Source organism: Crocodylus siamensis, chromosome 3 (assembly GCF_052110815.1).
Source record: "Crocodylus siamensis isolate JL-2025a chromosome 3, ASM5211081v1, whole genome shotgun sequence".
In the NCBI taxonomy this organism is placed as follows: domain Eukaryota; kingdom Metazoa; phylum Chordata; order Crocodylia; family Crocodylidae; genus Crocodylus; species Crocodylus siamensis.
Window position 1 is genome coordinate 86819166 of NC_143397.1, and position 22322 is coordinate 86841487.

The 22322-nt window shown below is 42.2% G+C and overlaps 1 protein-coding gene across 2 annotated transcripts in view; it reads right to left on the reverse strand.

The window, feature by feature from the left end:
- The window catches only part of TTC39B (tetratricopeptide repeat domain 39B), a 120042-nt gene that overhangs the window by 40613 nt on the left and 57107 nt on the right, over window positions 1–22322 (reverse strand). For both annotated transcript variants that reach the window (XM_090038732.1, XM_090038731.1), the window contains exons 4-8: window positions 12829–12960; window positions 8531–8607; window positions 4378–4445; window positions 388–452; window positions 132–237 (exon numbers count right to left, since the gene is read on the reverse strand). In XM_090038732.1, coding sequence (XP_089894858.1) covers window positions 132–237; window positions 388–452; window positions 4378–4445; window positions 8531–8607; window positions 12829–12960 — 448 coding nt within the window. The remainder of the gene's footprint in view (window positions 1–131; window positions 238–387; window positions 453–4377; window positions 4446–8530; window positions 8608–12828; window positions 12961–22322) is intronic.

A 22322-nucleotide genomic window follows, 5' to 3' on the forward strand; every position in this document is an offset into this window, starting at 1 on the left:
ACAGATGCTGCAGAGCCAAGTCAAAGTAGTGCACTGCTGCTTCTGGTAAAATGTGTTTGTTTCCCCGCGCCCCACATCCATCAGGGCCCTATCTTAATGGTCCTCTTACTGTATGAAAACTAATATCGTACCAGATTAAATGCTCCTATCCCAAGCTTTACTCCTCCTTCAAACTGGTGGTAAGTTTCATTTTTGCTTTTGATGCCCTGAGTCATCTGTAGCACTTGAAGACATTCTCTTATTTTAGGGGGAAAAAAGAAAAGAAAACACGACAGAGGTGATACAAATTAAGTAATACAATTGCCAATATATTTCTTCAAAGAGTTAATGGAATTCATCCTCTATATAGCAGGTCTGAATCTGACTACATGTTTTATAAGAACTTACTTGTATATTTGGTAACTTGTCCTAATTTTGAGGCCACCCTTGATAAAGTTGATCATATTTTCATCCTGTAAGAAACATGTTTTATTGTGCAAAAATGTGCAGATGTTTCCTTTGCAGTTGCATATAAAATGCTCATAAGAAAAATTCTTTTAACTACACATTTTCTTACCATTAATCTTTATTAAATGTTACTTATTTATGATACATAAAATCAATTTTATAGTTATAAACTTTACTCTTAGGGAATATTATACAGAAAACAGAATACAGTGTCAGGGTGGCCAACTTGTGGCATGGGTGCGACAAGGGCATGAGCAGCTTCACGCTGTGTGTCACATGGCAGAATGCAGAGGGCAAAGGTAGCCTATGGGCTCCTACAGACATGCAGCAAGGCTGCTCCAATGTGCTGCAAATCAAGTCTGCCAGAGCATGGAAATTAACATGCTCCAGCAACCTCCAGCGTCCCCGTGCTGAAAAATGGCAGTGGGGTGCTTTAAATTAAAACTTGTTTGATGAGCTTTAGTTCAAAACATCCCACCGCCATTTTTCAGCGTGGGGATACTGATGCTTGGGCACTTTTAATTAGCACCGCATGCTAATTAAAGTGCCCTGCCTCCCCAGCCTTCTGGAGCACATCTATAAATGCCCTATGTGTGCGCTGGTAGATAGTACAGGGATCAGAAAACAGCGCATTAAATCAGGCAGGAAGCTCAGGGCAGGAAACAGAGCAGAGCAGCAGCTTGGTAAGGGAACATAAAGCTGAGAAGCAAATCAGGCATGGGACAAGGATCTTAGTGGCACTCGGGGAAGGTAAATGGTTAAATTGTGACACTCCTGCCAAAAAAGTTCAGCCCCCACTGCAGCATATGATAAAATGACAGAGAAACAGTTCTCTGCACGTTCTGAATGACACTCTAAATACAAATTATTAAAAAAATAGCCAAAAAATAGAACAGAGACAAAGACCTTCAGCATTCAAGAGATAAATAACAAAAAATCTCCACCAGATGGTGGTAGAAGAGCATTTTTAGAGAAAGTTTCCAAATTGTGCCTTGGAACATGTAGAGAGGTCTTGAAAGAAAAACCCCAAACATCCTCTATTCAGTTGAATTCCAAATTCAATGCTGCTCAATAGCTGCTCCAGTTTACCTCGGATTGCAGTAAGGGAGCTAACAGCACATACCTTCCAATTGTATGTATGAAAATATCATCTAACAATGTTCTGTGCACATTATATATTCACATAACGTAAGTATACCAGGAATTTATTTTTCATTCTATCATGGAAGAATTTATTTTACATAGACTCAATATCTGAATTCATTTAACTGATACTTCAGAGTCTTTTTCCAGTAAAAAACAATTATGTGTTGCAGGGTGTATGTTTGATTTGATCTCTTTATTTAATTACAGGCATTGCCACCAAGCCTATTATCAAGATTCCCTGACACTTCAAAGTACAAGGCCATTTTCCAGTTGCTTATAAATTTTCAAACTAAGCATTTTGGCTCAATATTTCCAGGAAGTATGTATTTGTTAGGCTGATTTGAGGGCGGATTAGGGTTGCAGTATTTCATATGAAATTATTCAGCTGCTCCTGAGAACAAAAGAAGTTTAAAGTATTTTGTTTTTCAATGTTAAAAAATTCTGGTGACCTTTGTTTTAGTGCTCTCATGCTTTGGAGCAGGGACTTGAAACTTGGCGGCAGGTCACAGATGTACTATTTTGCATCTCCATGATAAGTTACGGAAAACATGACATTGTGGGGCAAGCACAATGAGACAGAAAGCCTAAGAATGGCAGAGATTTGGATTATCTGGGCAAAGAAAATAGGTTTGGGAGTCAAATATGGGAGAGATAGGGAATAATGGGCGATAAGAGAACTGAAACTAGATGAGGATTTTGGAGGGGGCTGGGTAATTGGGACAAGGAACTCTAAATCAGTCAGGATGGGACGCTTGGGCATGATGAACAAGTTCTGGAAGCTTGTGGGGAATGGCAAGGAATGGAGAAGAGAACTGGTAATTGGCTGGACAAAGACTGGGAGCGAGTAGTAGGAGAGAGACTATAGGAGTGGGACAAAGATTTCAAGGCAAGAAACTGGGATCAAAAGCTGGTCTCAATCTCTTCCCTAGACTAGGTCAAGAAAATAGAACTATGAGAAGGAGCCAGTGGTGGGTACAAAAAAATGCCTGAAAAAGTTGGGGCAGGTCTGAAGAGATCATACTGAGGGGAGATTGAGCAAAAAAAGGGCACCATGTTTAGCAAAGCACTCTTTCTTCCAAAGCCTGAAACTGAACACAAGAACCTAGAGTTTCACCACCCCACTCCTCTCTACAAATATCTGTGAAATGTACCCTAAAACAGTGGGTACTTTAGAACTTATTTTTTTATGTGCCTGAGTTCACCTGTAATATCCATTCTTCCCACGGAGGTATTTTAAAGCAGTAAATGCACTAGTGTTTTAAAGCAATCGGATACTGCTGGGATTAGCAACACAGAAACACCAGCCAGAAAATTAGTAATTCTGTTTTAAAAGGGTTTGAATAATAGGTGGTAAATAAGTGAATGGGGCTTATTCAGCAACCATGAAACTAAATAATGAAAAGTTGCTTGTTAAGTGAGTATTGTCTATTCTGTGCATTAAAAGTCATGGAAGCTATGAAAACAATTGTACATAATCATATAATTAAAGACTGTATATCAGAATACATGCATGTCAGGGGGCTGAAATAAGATCTAGAGTGATTTTGGTTCTGGGATAACTCTGAGTGCTAGAACTTGCAGCACGAGTAATGTTAATATAGCTTTTTATATAGACCTAATATATTTTTTCAAGTCTTCAAGTCAACAGAGTTGAGTATGTTTTACTTTGTGTATGAGTAGTCTCATTGGAAGCTATTAAAGAAAGCTGTGATAGAAAAAAAGTGACATTTTAACATTAATCCCTCAATGTGGAGGATGTGGCCACCCTCCACATCTACTATATTATCTAACTACTATAATTTTCAGTGAAAAACTAAGCTGAGAGTGTTTCAATGGCTCAAACTAAATTATTTAATAAACTTAATTAAAACTCACTACTGGATGATGAACTACTTCTGAAATAGCAGTTGGGATTTAGGGGGAAGGCATGGGCCTAAATTACTGTGGGTAAGAATCCCTCCTTCCCATAGATAGATAACAAAATAATAAAAAGAAGGTATTTACAACCTCTAACTTATTATGTGTTCATTGTGTTACTTCTTGTCATGGAACTTGTGGCATTTCACTGAGGAAAAATAGGCTTCCATAAAAAAAAAAAAAGCACTTTTCTGGAGATTTAAAATGACTGGTGAGAAACTATGACCCATACTCAAACAGCCACTTCCAGGCCTGCTTTAGCAAGCTTACTTTCAAAACTCTCATTTGGTAAACACAACTAAGCACAGCAACCCAGTGCCTCACCATAACTCCAAAGTGAACAAAAACAACTCCTCTTGAACAAGTAATGCATTATAGGGTTGAGGGCATCATTTAAAGTCTATATGGACAGTGACTTCCAATGGAAGAACAAGAAGGATGGCTGCCAAAGAAATCAGCATGAAATGAAATCCTGTGGGTCAGGATGACATTTTCTACCAAATTCACCCATTTACAGCGATGCACTGCTTGACACCTGTGTTCTATATTTCTTTCACTTAAGGAGTACTGGCCAGTATGCACAGCTAAATGAATCATTGTTATGAAACTGTGTAACATAACAGACCCTTGGACAAAGATTAAAAGTTTATTTTTTTAAGTATGTTTAGATAGAAAATGTGAGTATCACAATATAGCATAGCGTAAATGGCATTTTCAGTCAGTTTCTACAAAATAAACATTGTAAAAAAACATTTCTGTTTTCAAACATTACAGTTTTGGGGGGGAATAATGTCTTAGTTTGATTACTAATATTTTACACTAAATTGCATATTCACACAGAGATCTGAAATGAACAGCTGATATTACCTGTACAAATGTAAGTGCTGCTTTCTGCAATAAACATTCAGCATAACAGATTTCAGCATGCATTTCCTCTACAGAAAAGATCAAACAAAAGAAGTCTTAAATTATTAATTGCCAACATAATGCTTATTGGTTCACATTCAAATATGGTACTTGCCAATCAATGGTATAACAATATGTTGCCAGCAAAATCTAACTAGATTTTTATCATTCTTGTTCTGATAACTGTCAAGCCATATATGAAACAAACAAACAAAAAATCTAGTCAAGGACACTACTTAAGAAGTTAGCTAAAAATAGTCTTCCATGTCACTTTTCTGCAGCCAAAAGCTTCAATCAGGCTTCAATTTGGGACATGTTACTGAGGCAACACTTGTCACTTTGGTAGACAATCTATTAATGAGTAAAGATAAAGTAAATATGTTAATTCTCAACCTATACCACTAGCTCATCAAACACTCCTGCCACTAAGAGCTGGTACCAGTGAACAGGAATATTCTAAAATGGCTCAGGGCCTGCTCATGTAAATTTGTCCTATAGTCACCTATATATATTTATATACATCTCTCTATATATATCTATACACATCTATAAGGTCCAAATCTACCCTGCCTTCTGCTTGACCTCAGACTAACACAACCAGCTATGTCTCTAAACTGAAAGAGCCATTATAGACCATTTTCTTCTAATCATCAAGGCTCTCAACGTGCTGGATCTGCAAGAGTCAATCCTTTTTTTCCATCTGACCAATGAGACTCAGAGAGCTAATTAGAAGCTTCAGTAATACTCAGGTTGCATGCAGCACTGTCTATACTTCAGTTCAAATAACACCTCCATGGCCTGGCTTCCATTCTGCCTACATGACAGCAGCTGACTGAAGCTGAATCAAAACAAGATTGAAGTGATGCTGATAGAAAGACAGAAGTACTTTGAACTCGGTGCCACAGCTCTGCTCTCCTTGAAAAGATGTCTGTCCTTATTCAGTCACCCTCTTAGACGTCACACTGCACTCAGAACACAAATATGCACAATGGAAAGAAAAAAACAGGCTGGGTACTGTGGCCCTGCATGATAGATCACACCAGCATGCAGCTCGATTGGGACAGCAGGTGGTGCATGGTGCAGCACTGGGCCCACACACTGACTCGCTCATCCAGGCCCTATTTTAGCCGAGGTTCTACCAGGTCTAGATACACTGCTGTACCTTATTTAACTGCATACCACATATCTTTTTCCCCAAAAATCATCCCTCCCTAGCCTACTGCCTTAAGTAGGCAAGTCATTTTCTGCCCAGAACAGAACTCCACTTTGAATCCTCTCACAGCAGCACTGGTATTTGCATTCAGGCACCCGAGAGAGGCATTTGACTTAATGGGTCATCGTTCTTCACTCCTCAGGTGTTAACAACTGTTTCTCCTTTTTAATGGTACTGATGTTCTACTAACCAAGCTAACTTCTTCTGGCAATTTTGCTGTCTTTTAGTTACTCCCAGTTTCTCTCCTTTATTTCACAGCCTTGCAAAATGTTTTTAACTCTTCAAAATCATAGAGGCACTCTTGGAGACCAGTCTTCAGCCGCAGCTCAGGTTTGGCTAAGCAGAAAAGGGAAGATAATGCAGCTGAAGATAGGGCTCTGTCGCTGCTTTGTAGTTATTAACCCAGAAAAAAAAAATCTTTATTTTGCCTTCTCCAAAACAAGGTGCATACCTTTATCTGGGGCATGTGGCTTGTGAGAAAATATGGGGTGCCTTTGAAAACTATGGACTTAGCGCTAGAGTCCATTTCCCTTTCACATGCCTAAATGGCACTTACGTAGCCACATAGTTGCCGTTTTGGAGACTTATGCTCAATCTGAGATTTGCTGTAGCTACACTGTCCGTATACTCTGCTTCTGTCTCTGCTCAGTAGACTACACTCTGAGTACTGTAATTAGGAGGGCAGGGAGTGAAGATAAATGGTGTCAGAAAGAGAAAAGTGACCAGAGGGATGACAATGTCCTGAAAGAAAGGGGGACTCAGGCCCTGATCCTAATGAGGAAATAACTATCCCAATGCTGTTTATTTTTATTCAATGACTATTAAATGGAAGGAGCAAAGAACCAGTTTTAAGGGGAAGGCTGCAGAGAAGTCTGATAAATACCCAGCCCATGGACTAGTGATCAGAACACTTTCTTAGAAAGCAGGATAGACCATTTCAAATGCTCTCTGGATGAAGGGTGCCTGAAACCCAAGTCTTCTGCTCCCTGAGCAAGTACACTATAACCACTGCATATTTGGGCAAAAAAAGTAAGAGATTCCTTCCCTTCTTACTCTACTTCCAACAGGTACATGTGCAGGGTGATTCTACAGTGCCAGAGGAAACAGAATTCCAAAGTGCCAAAAACTGGTGTTACATTGCATAAGTGCCATTTAGGTGTGTGACAGGGAAATAGGCCTTAGCCCTGAACTTCTACAGTTCTGTATGTCCAGGAGTGAAGCCAAATGGTCCATAAAAAGCTCCAGCAAGTTAGGAAAACAGTACCTCTAGAGGAAAACTCTGAGCTGGTGAAGCTGTGTCTAATTTAGGTATGTACACTTAGCAATGCAGGCAATTGCTGTAGACAATGACCCTACTATTTTAGTACTGGATTTACAGTTTTCAGAAACAGGCTATGCTAAGAATTAGGATGAAATGAACATGTTCATTTGCTTTTGTAATGTCTGTCAGCAATAATTTGAACTCAGTTATCCTATTATGAAAAGATGGCATATCAAATCACTACACTAATGACCTAGAGGCAGAAAAAAGTGAGCATGAGTAAAAAAAAATCAAAAATAAGAACTTTCCTCTTTTTAAAGCAGGGGTGGGCAAAATATAGACCACAAGGCCAATCTATCCGACCCACAGGATCCCTAAAAAATTTAGAAAATTAATATTGATCTGTCCTTGGTTCCTGTCAGAAATGACAAGAACCAGGGGCAGTAGGATCTGGGGGAAGCCCGGTAGGCTCCTGCAACAGCAGGACCCAGCCCCACCCCGCCCCAGCTGAAAGGCCCAGCAGGGGCTTCTAGCCTGGGGCCACATGACTGCACTGTGCCAGAACCTCAGGTAAAGGGGCAGGGGGGAGGAGCGGGGGGAAGAGCAGGGCAGGGGAGGACCCCGGGCAGGGAAGGAGCCTGGGAAAAAGCTGAGTCTGGGGAAAAACAGCCCCTCGCCCACGTTCCCTGCTGCAGCCGCTCGCAGCCTGCACAGGGCTGTCCTGGGCAGGCACAGGCAGCCCCATGCAGGCTGCAAGCGGCTGCAGCATGGGACGCCAGCCACAGGGCAGGTGAGGGGCCACTTCCCTCCCCCCCCCCCACTCAGCACCAGCTTGTAACCCAGCCCCTGCTGCCAGCCTGGGCCCCATGCCAGCTCTGGTCTCAACCGTGGGGCTGCGCGTGGCGGCAGCAGCTGCAGCCCCCTGGCTTGCCGTGCCAGGCAGTGTTTGCTGCTGCTGCCCACCCAGAGCTTGTGCACTGCCAGGAGTACGATAACAGCTTGGATGCCATCTGTGAGGTATGGACCACAATGTATGGAAGGTACAGAGCCGTGGCTAGCACATCAAGGCATACAATGGGCAGCCTCCCACATTTACCACCAATTTATTGTTATAGCAAAGTTGTGACAGAAAAGATTGGGTGGACTGCCCTGTGGACAGGGTGGCGGGCTAGCTTGAGACCTGACTTTGAGCATGCCCCCAGAACAGAGAGGTAATATACTGAATTACTCTAGAGCAAGTATGTCCTACTTCCTATAAATACAAAACAACAAATCCACTTGCCACCATTCCCAATTTTTTTAAATAAAAGTTTGTATGGTCAAAAACTATAAAAAATTTCTTCAACTACTGAAACTGCACAATGCTCAGACTATTTCTTAAAATCAGACTTATTCTTTTAAAATAACATTCTCATAAATGCTGTTCATTTATCAATGCACTAATTCCTCCTTTTAAAATAACTTCTGAAAATAGCTGCCATTGTACTCTCTCCAATATTTGGAGGGAGAGGAAAAATTACCTAAATTAAAAGATGTATGTGAACTTGCCTGTGATATGACAAGTCTTCCTATACTAGTATAACTTTTTCAGAAATCCTTTTTCCTATATACTTTCAAAAAATACCTTTTATTTCTCTTACCTTCACTCAGCTGGTCCACTGACTGTTTAGAAACCAGATTGGACAAAGACTCTACCACTGTGCTTCTTTTTCTGAATCTAAATCAGCCACAATGGAAAAAAGAAACCCACAAGGGATAAACAAATTTAAATAGGCATTTATATTACCCTAATGCATTATGATAATTAACTCCTTCTTCCTCCAAATGTTAGACAAATGTATAGCCATTCCAAAGAAGAGAGGTACAGCTCTGAGTAGTTTACCAATATATACCCCCACTCTTGGTACGTACCTTAATCCAGAAATCTATAAACCTTAATCCAGTCCCCTATTGTGTTATAGATTATGATACTATTTTTAAGTACATGATCACACAGTTTTTTCTCCTTTGCACAATCTTTCTGTAGTCACTGTACAATATGAATTATAGTCTGAGAATGAATTGGGGATGTGAGTGAAGGTGGTTTCTATAAAACCCGCTTCTTCATTTTTGCAGGAATTAGAAAGCTTGTTGCAACTGATGCAGGGAATTGTACAAAGGGAAAGGATGGTCTAATAACTAAGGTTGTGTAACGCTCCCCTGGAGAACCATATTCTACCCCTGCCTTTAACACCAAGTTCTCTTGTGATTCTAGAGACATCACTTAATCAGACTGCTCAAGGACTGGTCACTCCTCTCTCCTGACAGCCCAGACCATAGCCAGCATGTGGTATGCTAGCTAATGCTGAGAGGTGTCTGTGTAAGGCAGGCAGGACCATGTCTGCTTAGTGCTTTTTGCAGCTAATCAACAGGTACCTGATAATGTCCCTTCTTGGTATGTTCCCTTCCTTGCAAAAAGTTAAGAGCTTGAGCTAATGAGAGGCTTCATTTTTTGATGGGGTGATAAATGCTGATAGCAGAGCTGATAAATGCTCTGTTATCAAAGTGGGGAAGTCCTCTCTAATCAGGGTCCTGCAGGGGCCTGGCCATGGCCCCCTCCGCTTAGTACTGTGGAAGACAAGGGAGGGCTGCTCTAGTGTCCCTTGGCTTCTGGTCTGAGACACTGTAGGTATGTGCCTGAACTTCCTCAGTCCAGAGGGGATGTCTGTCTGGTTACAAACTGGTTTAGCCTAGCCAGGTTAGAATAACCTGCAAAGATTGAATTAGTTCCGGCTCAGGCTTTTTAAGTATCTGTCCCTAGCCTAAAGAAAGAATCCTATTTCACTTTACCCACCCAAACAACACTTACCCAACTGCTATTTTTGGCACTTAACACACAGTTTGCAATCTTATTCCACATGCCAGGTGAACACCTAAGCATCCACACAGCTACTGAACATACTCCATAAGCTTCACTCCAACTGGGCATGTACATGGCTTTATAAGGACAAATCCTGAGTGATTGCAACCCATAAATTATAGCCAAGCAGAAATGTAATGCTTGCAGTAGTGGACACCAGAGGAAGAGGATTTTTTTTTTCCCAAATAGGTAGTGGTTATAGGCTACTTGCTCAGGAAGCAGAAGACTTGGCTTCTAAGCCCCTTTGATCCAGAGAGCATTTGAAGCTGTGTCTCCTGCTTCTTAGGAAAGGCTAAGTCCATGGGCTGGGAATTTCTAAGACTTTTCCACAGCCTTCCCCTTGAAGCTGGCTCATTGCTCCTTCAATTTAATATTCATGAATAAAAATAAATAGCAGTGGGATAGTTACTTCCTCATTAGAATCAGGGCCTAAAGTTCCCCTTTCTTTTAGGACACTGTCATCACAGGTTTTAGGCAAGTAGCTTTGTGGTGAAAGCACTCACCCAGGAAACGAGAAAACAGGTTCTAAGCTGCAAAGAGCAGGAGACATATGGGGCAAGCTAGATTGTGGGTCTCCAGATGGTTGTTGCTTTAAATGGGAGGGGACCTGAGGTGCTAGGAGACACTTCCCCTCAGTTCTTGATACATTTTAGCTAATGAATATTAAATGCAAGGTACAGATGCTAGACTACTAGAAAAATAGCAAATTGTGTAATGCCTAACCTATGACTTTGTGCTAAAGCACTGTGCTGGGAGGGGCCTACAGCTTGGGCCACTTCTTGGCTACTCATAAGCTCTTTGGCTAAAACATGGTCATTATGTGGTCACTACTAGGGGTGTGAGAAACAGGCTGCATTCAATTCGGATTCGGCCCAAACTGGGGACAGTAATTCAATTTGTTGATTTGGATCACAGTCCCAATTCGATTTAACCAAATCTGAAGATTCAATGCTGATTAAGAGAATCAGTGATTTGGCCATAGACACAGCCTGAAATGTTTTTTTCCTACATACCTCAAAGTACCAGGCATGGCTCATGAATGCTGCAATGACTCAGCTCAGCGATCAGCTGCGGGGGGACCTTGGGACCCCAGACCCAGAAAGCACCAGTCACTAAACCGCGGGGGGAGGGGAGGGCCCTGCCACCCCCTGGATATGCCAGGGAGTGCACTGGCGTAAGTGGACCAGAAGTTTTTCTGGTCCACTTCCGGGTCTGCTGCCGAACGCACTGGAGACCCCCTTGCACTATGGGACACTCCATCCACCCCAGCATCTCAGCATTCATGAGCCACCTGGTACCTTAAGGTATGTGGAAAAAACATTTCAAGCTGTGTCTACATCCAAATCGCTGAGTCTTTCTGAACCTCTCCAAATTGATTCAGAGGGTTCCGATTCGATTCAGAGAGATTAGAGGGTCTCCCGATTAGATTCAGAGATTCGGCCACCAAATTGGACCGAATCAGATAGGCAACAGAAACTTTGCACTACCTATTCTGTGCACTAAAGTAAGGCAGATGCTGTAGAGTGTAAGATCATGTAATTAAAAGATTGTAACACACAGAGGCCAAATGAGGTTGCATTGCTTTTAGTTCCAATGTAAACCTTAGTTCCAGCATTTCCTAATTTTTGTATGTTCATCTTAGACATCATAATGTTCTTATGATGTGACGTGTACATGTGTGTGTGTAAAACAGTATATAAAATAATGTCCTGAATTCTTATACACTTCAAGAATCATACTGACAATGTTTGAAGCTGAACACGTAAAACAGCAGTGCACCCCTTCCACTTTTCCCCACGTAAAAAATATGAAATGACGACTTTTTGTGATGATAGCAGAACTTTCTATTTCACAATATATACATGCACAACAAAAAGTAACAATTGTCAAGGGCAGCTGTCAAAATGCTTACATTTACTTTGTTTCAAATACAGTGACATGGAAACTCAGAAACAGAGTTTCTATCACAGATTTTCTAACTCTGGACTTTAATTTTGCAAGATTCAGTTTTTGAACGTTCAACTTTAGATATTGGTAAAAGTCTGATTTTCAGATCTGTTAAACATATACAGCTAATTAATTCAGCTGGTGGTAAGCACAAACATGATATCAGAAGGACAGGTATTATTTTGGACTCCCAAAATTGAGAACATTTGAAAATTAAGGCCTAAAAATATGACCAGCACAAAAGAAAAACAGACCCTTTCCCCAGAAGCACCTTCCTTGGTAACAACAGTTTACTACTGATTTTCCTTAAAACAGACTGCTTCCCTGTGGGTACACTTTTCCCACCATGAGGTTCTGGCAGGTGGCCTTTTAAAGTTAGTAAAGGCAATCTGTGGTAGCCTTAGGATGGTCATTTTGCTATGGATCACTGTATTTTTGTCTCCTTTCCTTGTACACACATAATATATATCTCTCACTTTTCCTTACTGCTGAGGATGCGGCACACTGTCACACACTAAAGTGTGATTAGCAAATGTATGGCAGAACCAGAAAAAGAGCCAAAGTCTTGGGGGGGAGGGTTGTTTTGTTTTGTTTAACTGAAGTACAAGCCAAACATTTACATTTCAATACTGTCAAAAAGCTTAGATCTAGGTTTGAGAGAAGATTTTGATGAGTTATTTTCCAAAATATTTTTGACCCATTTTTGAAAGTGACCATACAGAAGAACAATGCTACAATGATACCAGGGAAAACAATGAATACCAGTTCTTTAAAAAGTTAGAAGTCACAGGCTGTATAAAAACATATGCTCAAACTGCATACACAAATACTATAACTGCATGTAGAAACTGGCTCTTTCCATATCAACATGGCTAGCCAGATATTTAACTAGTATCTGAGTTCACAAATACCTGAGCATGAGTGGGTATTTGACTTCTGCCATAATACAAATAATGTATATTAATATTAATAAGAATAATTGCCTAATATGCTCTACCTAATTTAAGAGTATGCTACCATGCTCACGCCATACTGGAGCAGTAGTCAGTATATTCCATTTAAATGTCTCACACGTAATTTTCTTACGCTTACCTTTGGCAGGTTTGTAAAGCTTCCTTCATTGTAGAAATTCCCAGTTGGATATCCTGTTGTTCAAAGGTCATAGCAGCTTGCATAACTAATATTGTACCATAGCCAAGAGCATGATACATACTGTCTTTAGACCTGGGAGAAATATACAAATCTCACAGATTACAGCTAAACTAATACACTGGAAAGATAATCCCTATTCTACAGTAACCAAGTTCAATAATAAAATTAAGGTACAGATTCTACAGGACATTTTAGAGGTCACAGATGTCAAATTTCCTTGCTTAAGATTTTAGGTGGACTCCCAGCCCTCAAGTAATCAGTTCTCTCTCTTCTTTGCTAAGACAAAATCTGTGGCAATTTAAATGCTGCCATAATTCACAAACTGGGAATATGAAAGTCATTTGCACTAATTTGGGATTCCCATATCAAATAGGTAAAAAGAGAGTGGAAAGTAGCAGGAAAATAACCTGAGAATGTATTATGGCAGATGATGAGGAGTAGTAGAAGGGCAAGTGATTTATTTTTTATTCTCTCATTATATATTTTTGTGCCACAATGCTCCTCTCTGACATCTTTTTAAGTAAACAATCTTCCATGTTTCTACATAATATGATCTTTTGTATCATATTATCACTGAATGCCAAATGTGTGAGGGCACTTACCATTTATACCTGACATCACTTGAATTTGTATGCTACCTGTAACACCTACTAAATTTAGTCAATTAGATCTTGATAACATTTTTTTCTTTCTACCTTTTATTTGAAAAAGAGGAGGGGAAAGCTAAATAACTGTACTAGTTGAACCAATTTCCATGGAATGATAGGCAAATGATTTGTGTGTGTCACACAAAAGTGACTGCACATAAGCTGCAACCACTTACCAAAGACTAAATTTGCTAGTATCTTACTTTAAAGGTAATTTTTAAAAATGAAGGCACCAAGAGAGACAGAATTTGGCCCTAAATTTTTATTTCTTGGATGTATCAAATAACTGAATTTATTCTTAAAATATGCATATTTGTTTATTATTTACAGAGTCACTTTTTAGGAAACAGTTTTCAGAAATATATATTAAAAAAGCCCCATATGCCAGTCCTTTGTATGTTGGCTGAATGCCTAGGAGAGCATTCAGCCAACATACATTCAGGATACACCTTGAATATGTCCATAGCCCTGAAGTGCATGATCACCTAAGGGCTCCTAAAGTATTAACTTTTTTCTTCATAGTATGCATGATGAACTGAAACAGTAGTTTTTGTACAAAAGCTATTGCCCTTTTTGTCTTCTGGCATAGCAAGAATGAGTGTTATACATTTTCATTAACAAACATAAAACAGCCTTAACTTTATTAACAGACCTGCTGCTTTGTTTTTCACCATATTCAGAAAACCTCTTGAAAACCAAGAGATTCAGAGTTCAGAACCACGCCATAATGTTTGTTCCACATAGCGTCACTTTGCCTTGTAGACAGTGAGTGTTATTCAGGGAACACGCTAAATAAACAGGGTAATGCTGAGCCTTAAACACATCTCTTCGCTGATGTAAAACTATACTGACTAGGACAGGCGTAGACAATTATTTTGGGAGGAGGGCTGCTTACTGAGTTTGGCAAGCCATCAAGGGCCACATGACAGGCAGCCATGGGCAGATAAAGATTAATTTTCTAAATTTTTTAGGGGCCCCGCGGGCTGGATAGAATGGCCTCGTGGGCCACATCTGGCCCATGGGCCGCATTTTGCTCGCCCCTAGGCTAGAAGCTAGCTCCATCTGCTGTACAGTCAGGCACTAAACATACTCCACAGAAAGAACTAAATACTTGATAAATTCTACAGCCATTTCACTCTCCTTTTACAACCCCTTTACACTTACCCTTCAGTAATGTGCTTTTGCTTCCCCAACCTCAACTTCTTGGAGAATCTCCCTGCTGACAGTTCCCATAGCAGGAAGACCACTGTGCTGACAATTTATAGAATCCAGTGATGAAATGAGTTCAACTAGATCCCTTAATACAGGCCCTTCTTGAGTGCACAAATGAATGAAGAGACAGTAAGTGGGGCTCAAATCCTACCTCAATGGACAGGGGCCCCCTAAAAACAGATAAAGAAATTAACCAAGAGTTCCCACTTGGTTAGTAACTTATTGGTAGTCCCTCGGTTAGAAGATGCATGGCAAGTTGAATCAGTGAAGTCAGACGTCTCTGAACTGGGCTGCTCGAAGGATACCGGTGGAAGCCCCTCAGTCAGGATCTGGTTCTCACTCTCACAAGGAGTAAGAGATATCCGTGGGGTATGGGACAGCAATGACCCTTCTGTTCCATCCTTCCCAAGAGTTACTATGATGTGTGTGTTCTTTTATATTCTAATTATGGTAATTTGTTAGTTATATAGCTATTCATAATATTGCTTTATAGCTGTTATCCTATGGGGTTAAAAGGTGTTAGAAATTATTATAATAAGTTACTGCCCAAGCTTGGGTTTATCCAATAAGCAAATTGCAACACAACATCTTCAGGTTTAAAATTAACATTACCCTGCCTAAATCCAGCCCTTTCAAAACTCTCTGACTGTGCTTTTTTGAGATGTCCTTTTTGAAATGTACTAGATAAGCTGGGCAGTTGAATCCAGTTTTTATCGTCATCAAGGCTAAATTCTGAGCGAGAAAGAACTATTAGGTCAGCTAATTTCACAGCTAGAGCTTTGTCTTTGAGGCCTAGTCAGTTCCACAAACAGTTACAAGTTACATCTGCGGGTTACAAAAATACAAGCTTCATACTCGACAAAAGTTCCAAATGTCTCCCAAGAAGCACATATTTATTGCTTTTTAATTTCTTTGGTTCTGGCCATCACAGTCTGTAACCTCCCCTGCCAGCCCATTTGCCCCCCTCGTCTTTCCCCTGCTCTTCCATTCCCCCCAGGCAACGGGAGAAGTGGAACAGTCACTGGTCCCCACACCTTCCCCAGATTGACAATACCCTGGTCTGGGGAAGGTGTGGAGTATAGGGCAGAGGGGGCAGCTGTAGAATGAGTGCATGTACACTCCCTTTCCTGGGAAGATTTCCACCACTAGAAATGAATGTACTCAAGGAACTGGCTAGCATCATAGCTCAGCCCCTGGCATGGATCTTTGAGAACTCCTAGTGCTCTTGCAAAGTGCCTGATGATTGGAAGAAGGCCAGTGTTGTGCCTATCTTCAAAAAAGGGAGGAAAGTAGATCTGGCAAAATACAGGCCCATCAGCCTGACCTCTATCTTGAGGAAGGTCTTGGAAAAGGTTATCAAAGAGGCCATCCTTAACAGACTAGCTGATGGCAATATCTGGAGGGATACCCAGCATGGGTTTGTTGCGGGTAGGTCTTGCTTGACTAACCTTACCTCCTTTTACAAGCAGGTGACCTATCACCTGGACAAGGGGTAAGAGATTGATGTCATATATCTTGACTTTAAAACAAGCCTTCCATCTGGTATCCCATGATCACCTTTTGGCAAAACTGGCTAACTGCAGCCTTGACCTCACCACGGTCCTCTGGCTGGAGAATTGGCTCCGTGACAGGACCCAGGGGGTGGTGGTTGATGGATGTCAATCGTCATGGTGCCCTGTGACCAGCGGGGTCCCTCAAGGCTCTGTCCTAGGGCCCATACTCTTTAACATCTTCATCAGTGATGTGGACTTGCCAAGTTTGCGGACAACACCAAACTCTGAGGTAAAGCATCCACACCTGAGGACAGGAGTGTGATCCAGGCAGATCTTGACAGGCTCATGAAATAGGCAGAGGAGAACCTGATGGTGTTTAACACTGAAAGATGCAAGGTTCTCCACCTTGGGAGGAAAAACCTGCAACGTGCTTATAGGCTCGGCAGTGCTATGCTGGTCAGGGAAGGGAAAGGGACTTGGGGGTCATGATTGACTACAAGATGAACATGAGCCTTCAGTGTGATTCTGTGGCTAGTAAAGCAAACAAAACACTGACTTGCATCCATAGATGCTTCTCAAGAAAATCTTGGGATGTCATTCTCCCGTTGTACTCAGCCTTGGTGAGGCCGCAGCTGGAGTACTGCGTCCAGTTTTGGACTTCTCAATTTAAAAAGGATGTGGAGAAGTTTGAGAGAGTGCACAGGAGAGCCATTCTCATGATCAGAGGTCAGGAAAACAGACCTTATAATGGGAGGCCGAGAGCCATGGGACTCTTCAGCCTAGAAAAGCGCAGGCTCAGGAGTGATCTGGTGGCCACATATAAGTTTATCGGGGTGCTCATCAGGATCTGGGGGAACGTCTGTTCACCAGAGTGCCCCAAGGGATAACCAGATGGAATGGTCACAAACTCTGCTGCAACTGATTCAGACATAAGGAAAAACTTCTTAATTGTCCAAGCTTCCAGGGTTTGGAATAGACTGCCACTGGAGGCGGTTTAAGCACTGCTTTGAATGCCTTCAAGACACATTTGGATGTTTGTCTTGCTGGGATCCCATGATCCCTGCTGACTTCCTGCCCTTGGGGTAGGGGGCTGGACTTGATGATCCTCCGGGGTCCCTTCCAACCCAAATGTCTATAAAATCTATGAAATACCCTTATCCCATCTCAGCTATGCTCAAACTACTCCTCTCAGCAATTCCATCCAATGCTTCTACATTTCATGGAAATAATTCTCACTGGTAGATGCTAGCTTCAGGGAGACAGGGTGTGAAGGACACAGAATTATGGCTACATTGGCAAAGCCCTTAAAACACCATTTCCTGTTTTCAGGCATTTGAATCTTGCTGGGCATTGCATCTGGAAGGACAAGGACATAGTAGGCTCTGCATTCACAAAGTTCTTTCTCTGTGAATTTTCTAGACATCTGAGGAGAAAGAGGAGTTGATCTTCACTTAGGCTATATACAGATGTTCCATCTGTGCCAACAGAAAAGCCTCTCCCGACACAAAAAGGAGAGCACACAGAAGATTGAGAACTGTCTTGTGGATGAAAAATGGCTCTTGTGCAAGAAGTTAAATTGGTTATCTAGAAGGAAGATCTTCCTTCTGATCTAACTTGAACACCTGTGCACTTCAGGAGAGAGAGAAAGAAAAGAGACAGAGAAAGAAAAGAGATTCCCACGGTCCTCTGCTCTACCTTGGAGAGCAAACCGTCAGGCAACACTGTGGGGACCCTGCCCAACCAAAGAGCCTCCACCCAATGCACTACACCCATTCCACTGGAAAGCATGTGGGGAGTGGGGGACAATTCTCCTGTGACTACAGAGCTAACCCAGGCTCGGGCAACTCTGCAGCCATGAATGAACCCTGCAGCCACAGATCTTCTCTCTTCCCTAGTGGAACCAAAGGCATCCACAGGAGCAGGAGTCAACTGTGTTATGTCGGCAAGACTGCCTGAGCTCAGACAACCTTGCAGCCACATAAGATTCCCAAAGACTGGGCTCAGATAGCTTTGTAGCCACATGAGATTCCTAAGGACTGGGCTTAGGGAAGCTGTCCCCAAACCCAGTTCCTGGTCCCTGGGCTTTAAATGCCACCCCCACCACCCAGCAGGGGAGGGATTACTAAGACCTGAGGACTAGGACCTGTAGTAGGGAAAGGTTTTCCCACCCCAGTTTGTAGGCTTTAAATGATACACGTGCCACTCAGCTGGGTGGCGTGCATGGCTATTAAAGGCTGGGGAATCAGGCAAAGGGTCAGAAAAAATCTCCCCAGCACTACTTTTCTGAGCCTCTACCTTAAAATCACCCTGTGTGCATCCCATCTGGATGCCTATTGACAGCATGCCCTTGGGTCCCAAGAGTGGGGGTGGCCCAGGAAGTAGCCCTCTTAAGTTCTCCAGCCAGGGGGACCCATCTGAGTAGCTCTCCAGCCATGGGGCTGGAACATGCTTATATTCCAGCTCTTGGCCTAATTTTCTACCAAGAACTTCTGAGAAATTCTTACCAATAGAAATGCAAGTCTGTATGCAGCCTTAGGTAAGGGATGTCTGGCCCCCTGAGCCCATGGGGCTTCTCACAGGTCAGACCAGCCATCTTCAGCAGCAAGGCAGCAGCTTGTCAGTGAAGCTGCCAGAGCCATTGCATCAGTGTGGTTCCAGAACCAAGCGGGTGAATACTGCAGCTTCTTGAAGAATCCCCTACTTCCTGTGCAGTTGGTTGCAGCACAATGGTGATAATGACTTTGATGTGAAATGCTTGGAGGATACAACTTCTGAGAGCACAGAGAGGGGTATCAAACAAGTTCTACCCCTTGACAGTTGTACAGGCAGTCCTCAGACTTACAACACAATTGGTTCCTGAAAACCACATCTTAAGTCAAAACATTGCAACTTGGAACCAATTTTCTCATAAGAAACAATGTTATACATGGGGGATTGGTTCCTGAACCAAGGCCCGATACTCTGTTTTCACCAGAAATACCCCAGAATTTTGTACGGAATCAATTATAGATGAGTAATATAGCTACACTAATGTATTTATATTGTAAATAGCAGTCATACTGATTCGGAAGGACTTCTTTGAGGTGACTTTGCTGGACTTCTTGAAGGACTCGTTTGGACTTTTTAAAGGGTTCTTGGCTGGAATCTTCTCATGAGTCTTAGCTGCAGGTTTTACTGGATTCTTGTCTGCTTTCTTAAAGAAAGTGTCCAAGGAAGTTTGGGCACGTGTTCTCCAGGGAGATGAGTGATGCAGCGAACTTGTTCACTGGCGTGATGTCGCATCAGATCAAGCATTGTAAAGTCAAAACTGACGTCAGGAAGTTTAAACAGGTGTCAATTTATAAACGTTGTAAGTGTGAAATGTTGCAACTCGAAACATTGTAAGTTGAGGACTGCCTGTATTCCATTTGTTTACAGTAACTTCAAGCCTGCAAGAAGAAGCTGTCACCTGTGATCACTTATAACATACAACTCATCCCACAGACTTCCAGCTAGTCTTCCTCTTCCTTTTCCTACAAGCCATTGTCACTTTACAAATTATTACCATATAAAAAAACTGTTCCTTGGTGTCCTGTGCCCCATGCTGCTATATACATCACAGCCATCAGCTTACAAACTCCCTTGGTCGTAAAGGCCTAGATGTAAATAAAGCTGGGCTTTGCTTTTTCTGTTTGGCCTGATTCCTCCAGGCCTACGGCCTGCCTAATCTGCATTCCTCCATGCTGACTCCTTTTAACACCCCCACCCCACCCCAGCTCCAGCCTGCTCCCCATCATTGCATGAGGAAGGATAGCATATACAGATCCTGACACATACATGGGGCAAGACAACCACTGCCAGAGGCAGGCTCCCTGGATGGTACTTGTATGGAAGGACAAACAGTCATTCTCACCTACCATTACAGCCTCCAAGTGTCATTTCTTATATTTCAGGAAATACCTACAGTCTCTTAAATTAGGCAGAAGGCAGGGCAAGGTAGCATCTTAGATTAGCTTGAAGAATTAGCAGGGCAAAAAGAATAACAAGAAGGGTTTCTAGAACTACATCAGCAACAAGAGGAAGATTAGGGAATGTGTGGATCCCCAACCTAATGACAGAAGATATGGGAAAAGCTGAAGTACTCGATGCCTTTTTTTACCTCAGTCTTCATAGGCAATGTCAGCTCCCAGACTATGGCACACGGCAGCACAGTTTGGGAAGGAGATGAGCAACAAACAGTGGCGAAAGAACAGGATAGGGACTATTTAAAAAAGCTGGACATGTACAAGCGTATGGAGCAGAGCCAAAGGTGATGCACCCAAGAGTGCTGGCTGATGTAACAGCAGAGCAGCTGGGCATTATCTCTGAAAACTCGTACGGATATGGAGAGGTCCTAGATGATTGCAAAAGAGCAGACACAGTGCCCATCTTTAATAAAGGGAAGAAGGAGGATCCAGGAAGCTACAGACTGAGCAGCCTCACTCCAGTCCCTGGAAAAATCATGGAGCAGGTCCTCAAGGAATCCATTTCAAAGCACCTGGAGGTGAAGGTCATTAGGAACAGTCCCCATGGATTCACCAAGGACATATCTTGCCTGACCAACCTGATCTTAGCAAATCTTTTGATAAGATCTCACACAACATTGTCAAGCACACTAGGGAAAGATGGGTTGGATGAATGCACTATAAGGTAGACAGAAAACTTACTCAAAAGGTAGTAATTAATGGTGTGATGTCTAGCTGCAGCCCATAACAAGGGGAGTGTCCCAGGGATTGGTCCTGGGGCCACTTTTGTCCAATATCTTCATCAACAAGCTGGAAGATGGGATGGATTACACCCTCAGCAAGTCTGCAGATGACACTAAGCTGTGGGGAGTAGTAGATACACTGGAGGGTAGAGTAAGGATTCAGAGACCACAACAAATGGAGGATTGAACCAAAGAAGTCTCATGAGGTTCAATAAGGAGAAGTGCGAAGTCCTGCACTTGGGACAGAACAATTTAATGCACTGGTACATGCAGGGGAATGACTAGCTAGGCAGCAGCTCTACAGAAAAGGACTTATGGGTTACAGTGGACAATAAGTTGAATATGAGTCAATAGTATGCCCTTGTTGCAAAGAAGGCCAACAGTATACTGGGTAGTATTAGTTGGAGAGTTGCTAGCAGATCACAGGAAGTGATTATTGCCCTATATTCAGCACTGGTGAGGCCACATGTGGAGTACTGTGTCCAGTTTTAGGCCCTCCACTACAAAAAGGATGTAGACAAACTGGAGAGAGAGTCCGGCAGCAGAGGGCAATGAAAATGGTTACAGGGCTGGGGCACTTGACTTCTGAGGAGAGGCTGAGGGAATGAGGCTTATTTAGTCTGGAGAAGAGAGACTGAGGGGGGAATTAATAGTAGCCTTCAGCTACCTGAAGTGGGGTTCAAAAGAGGGTGGAGCTGGACTGTTTTCAGTGGTGGCAGAACAAGGAGCAAGGGAAGTTGCAGCAAGGGAAGTTTAGGTTCGATATTAGGAAAAACTCTCTCACTAGGAAGCTAGTAAAGCACTGGAACAGATTACCCAGAGAGGCTGTGAAATCTCCATCCTTGAAGGTTTTTAAGAGCCAGATATACAAAGCTTTGGCTGAGATGATATAGTTGGGGATGGTCCTCCTTTGAGGAAGGGGTTGGATTAATGACCTCCTGAGGTCCCATCCAACCCTAATTTTCTATGATTCTGCGATATCCCCACAATAAAATCAGGTCATATCACTCCTATAAGGTCCAGCAATTTTCAAAACAATGCGAGTAAACAAAGCACTTCTAGAACACTTAGAATATTCCTTAGGCAGAGGGGACTTAAACCTGAACTATAATCAGAGCTGGTGTGCCTCCAAAACGTACATGTAAAAACAGTTAGAATACCTAACCATGATTAGGGAAAATCAAAAGCCACCAATCTTTCAAACATTCCTTTCTATTCAAAAGAAATTGTTCTCTCCTGTCACTAAAAAGGGATTGGTATGGAGAAAGTATCATAATACAGAAATAAAATGATGTTTAGTGAAGATAGTAAGAAACCAAGATGTTTCCATTAATCAAGCCTTTATTATTCTGATTT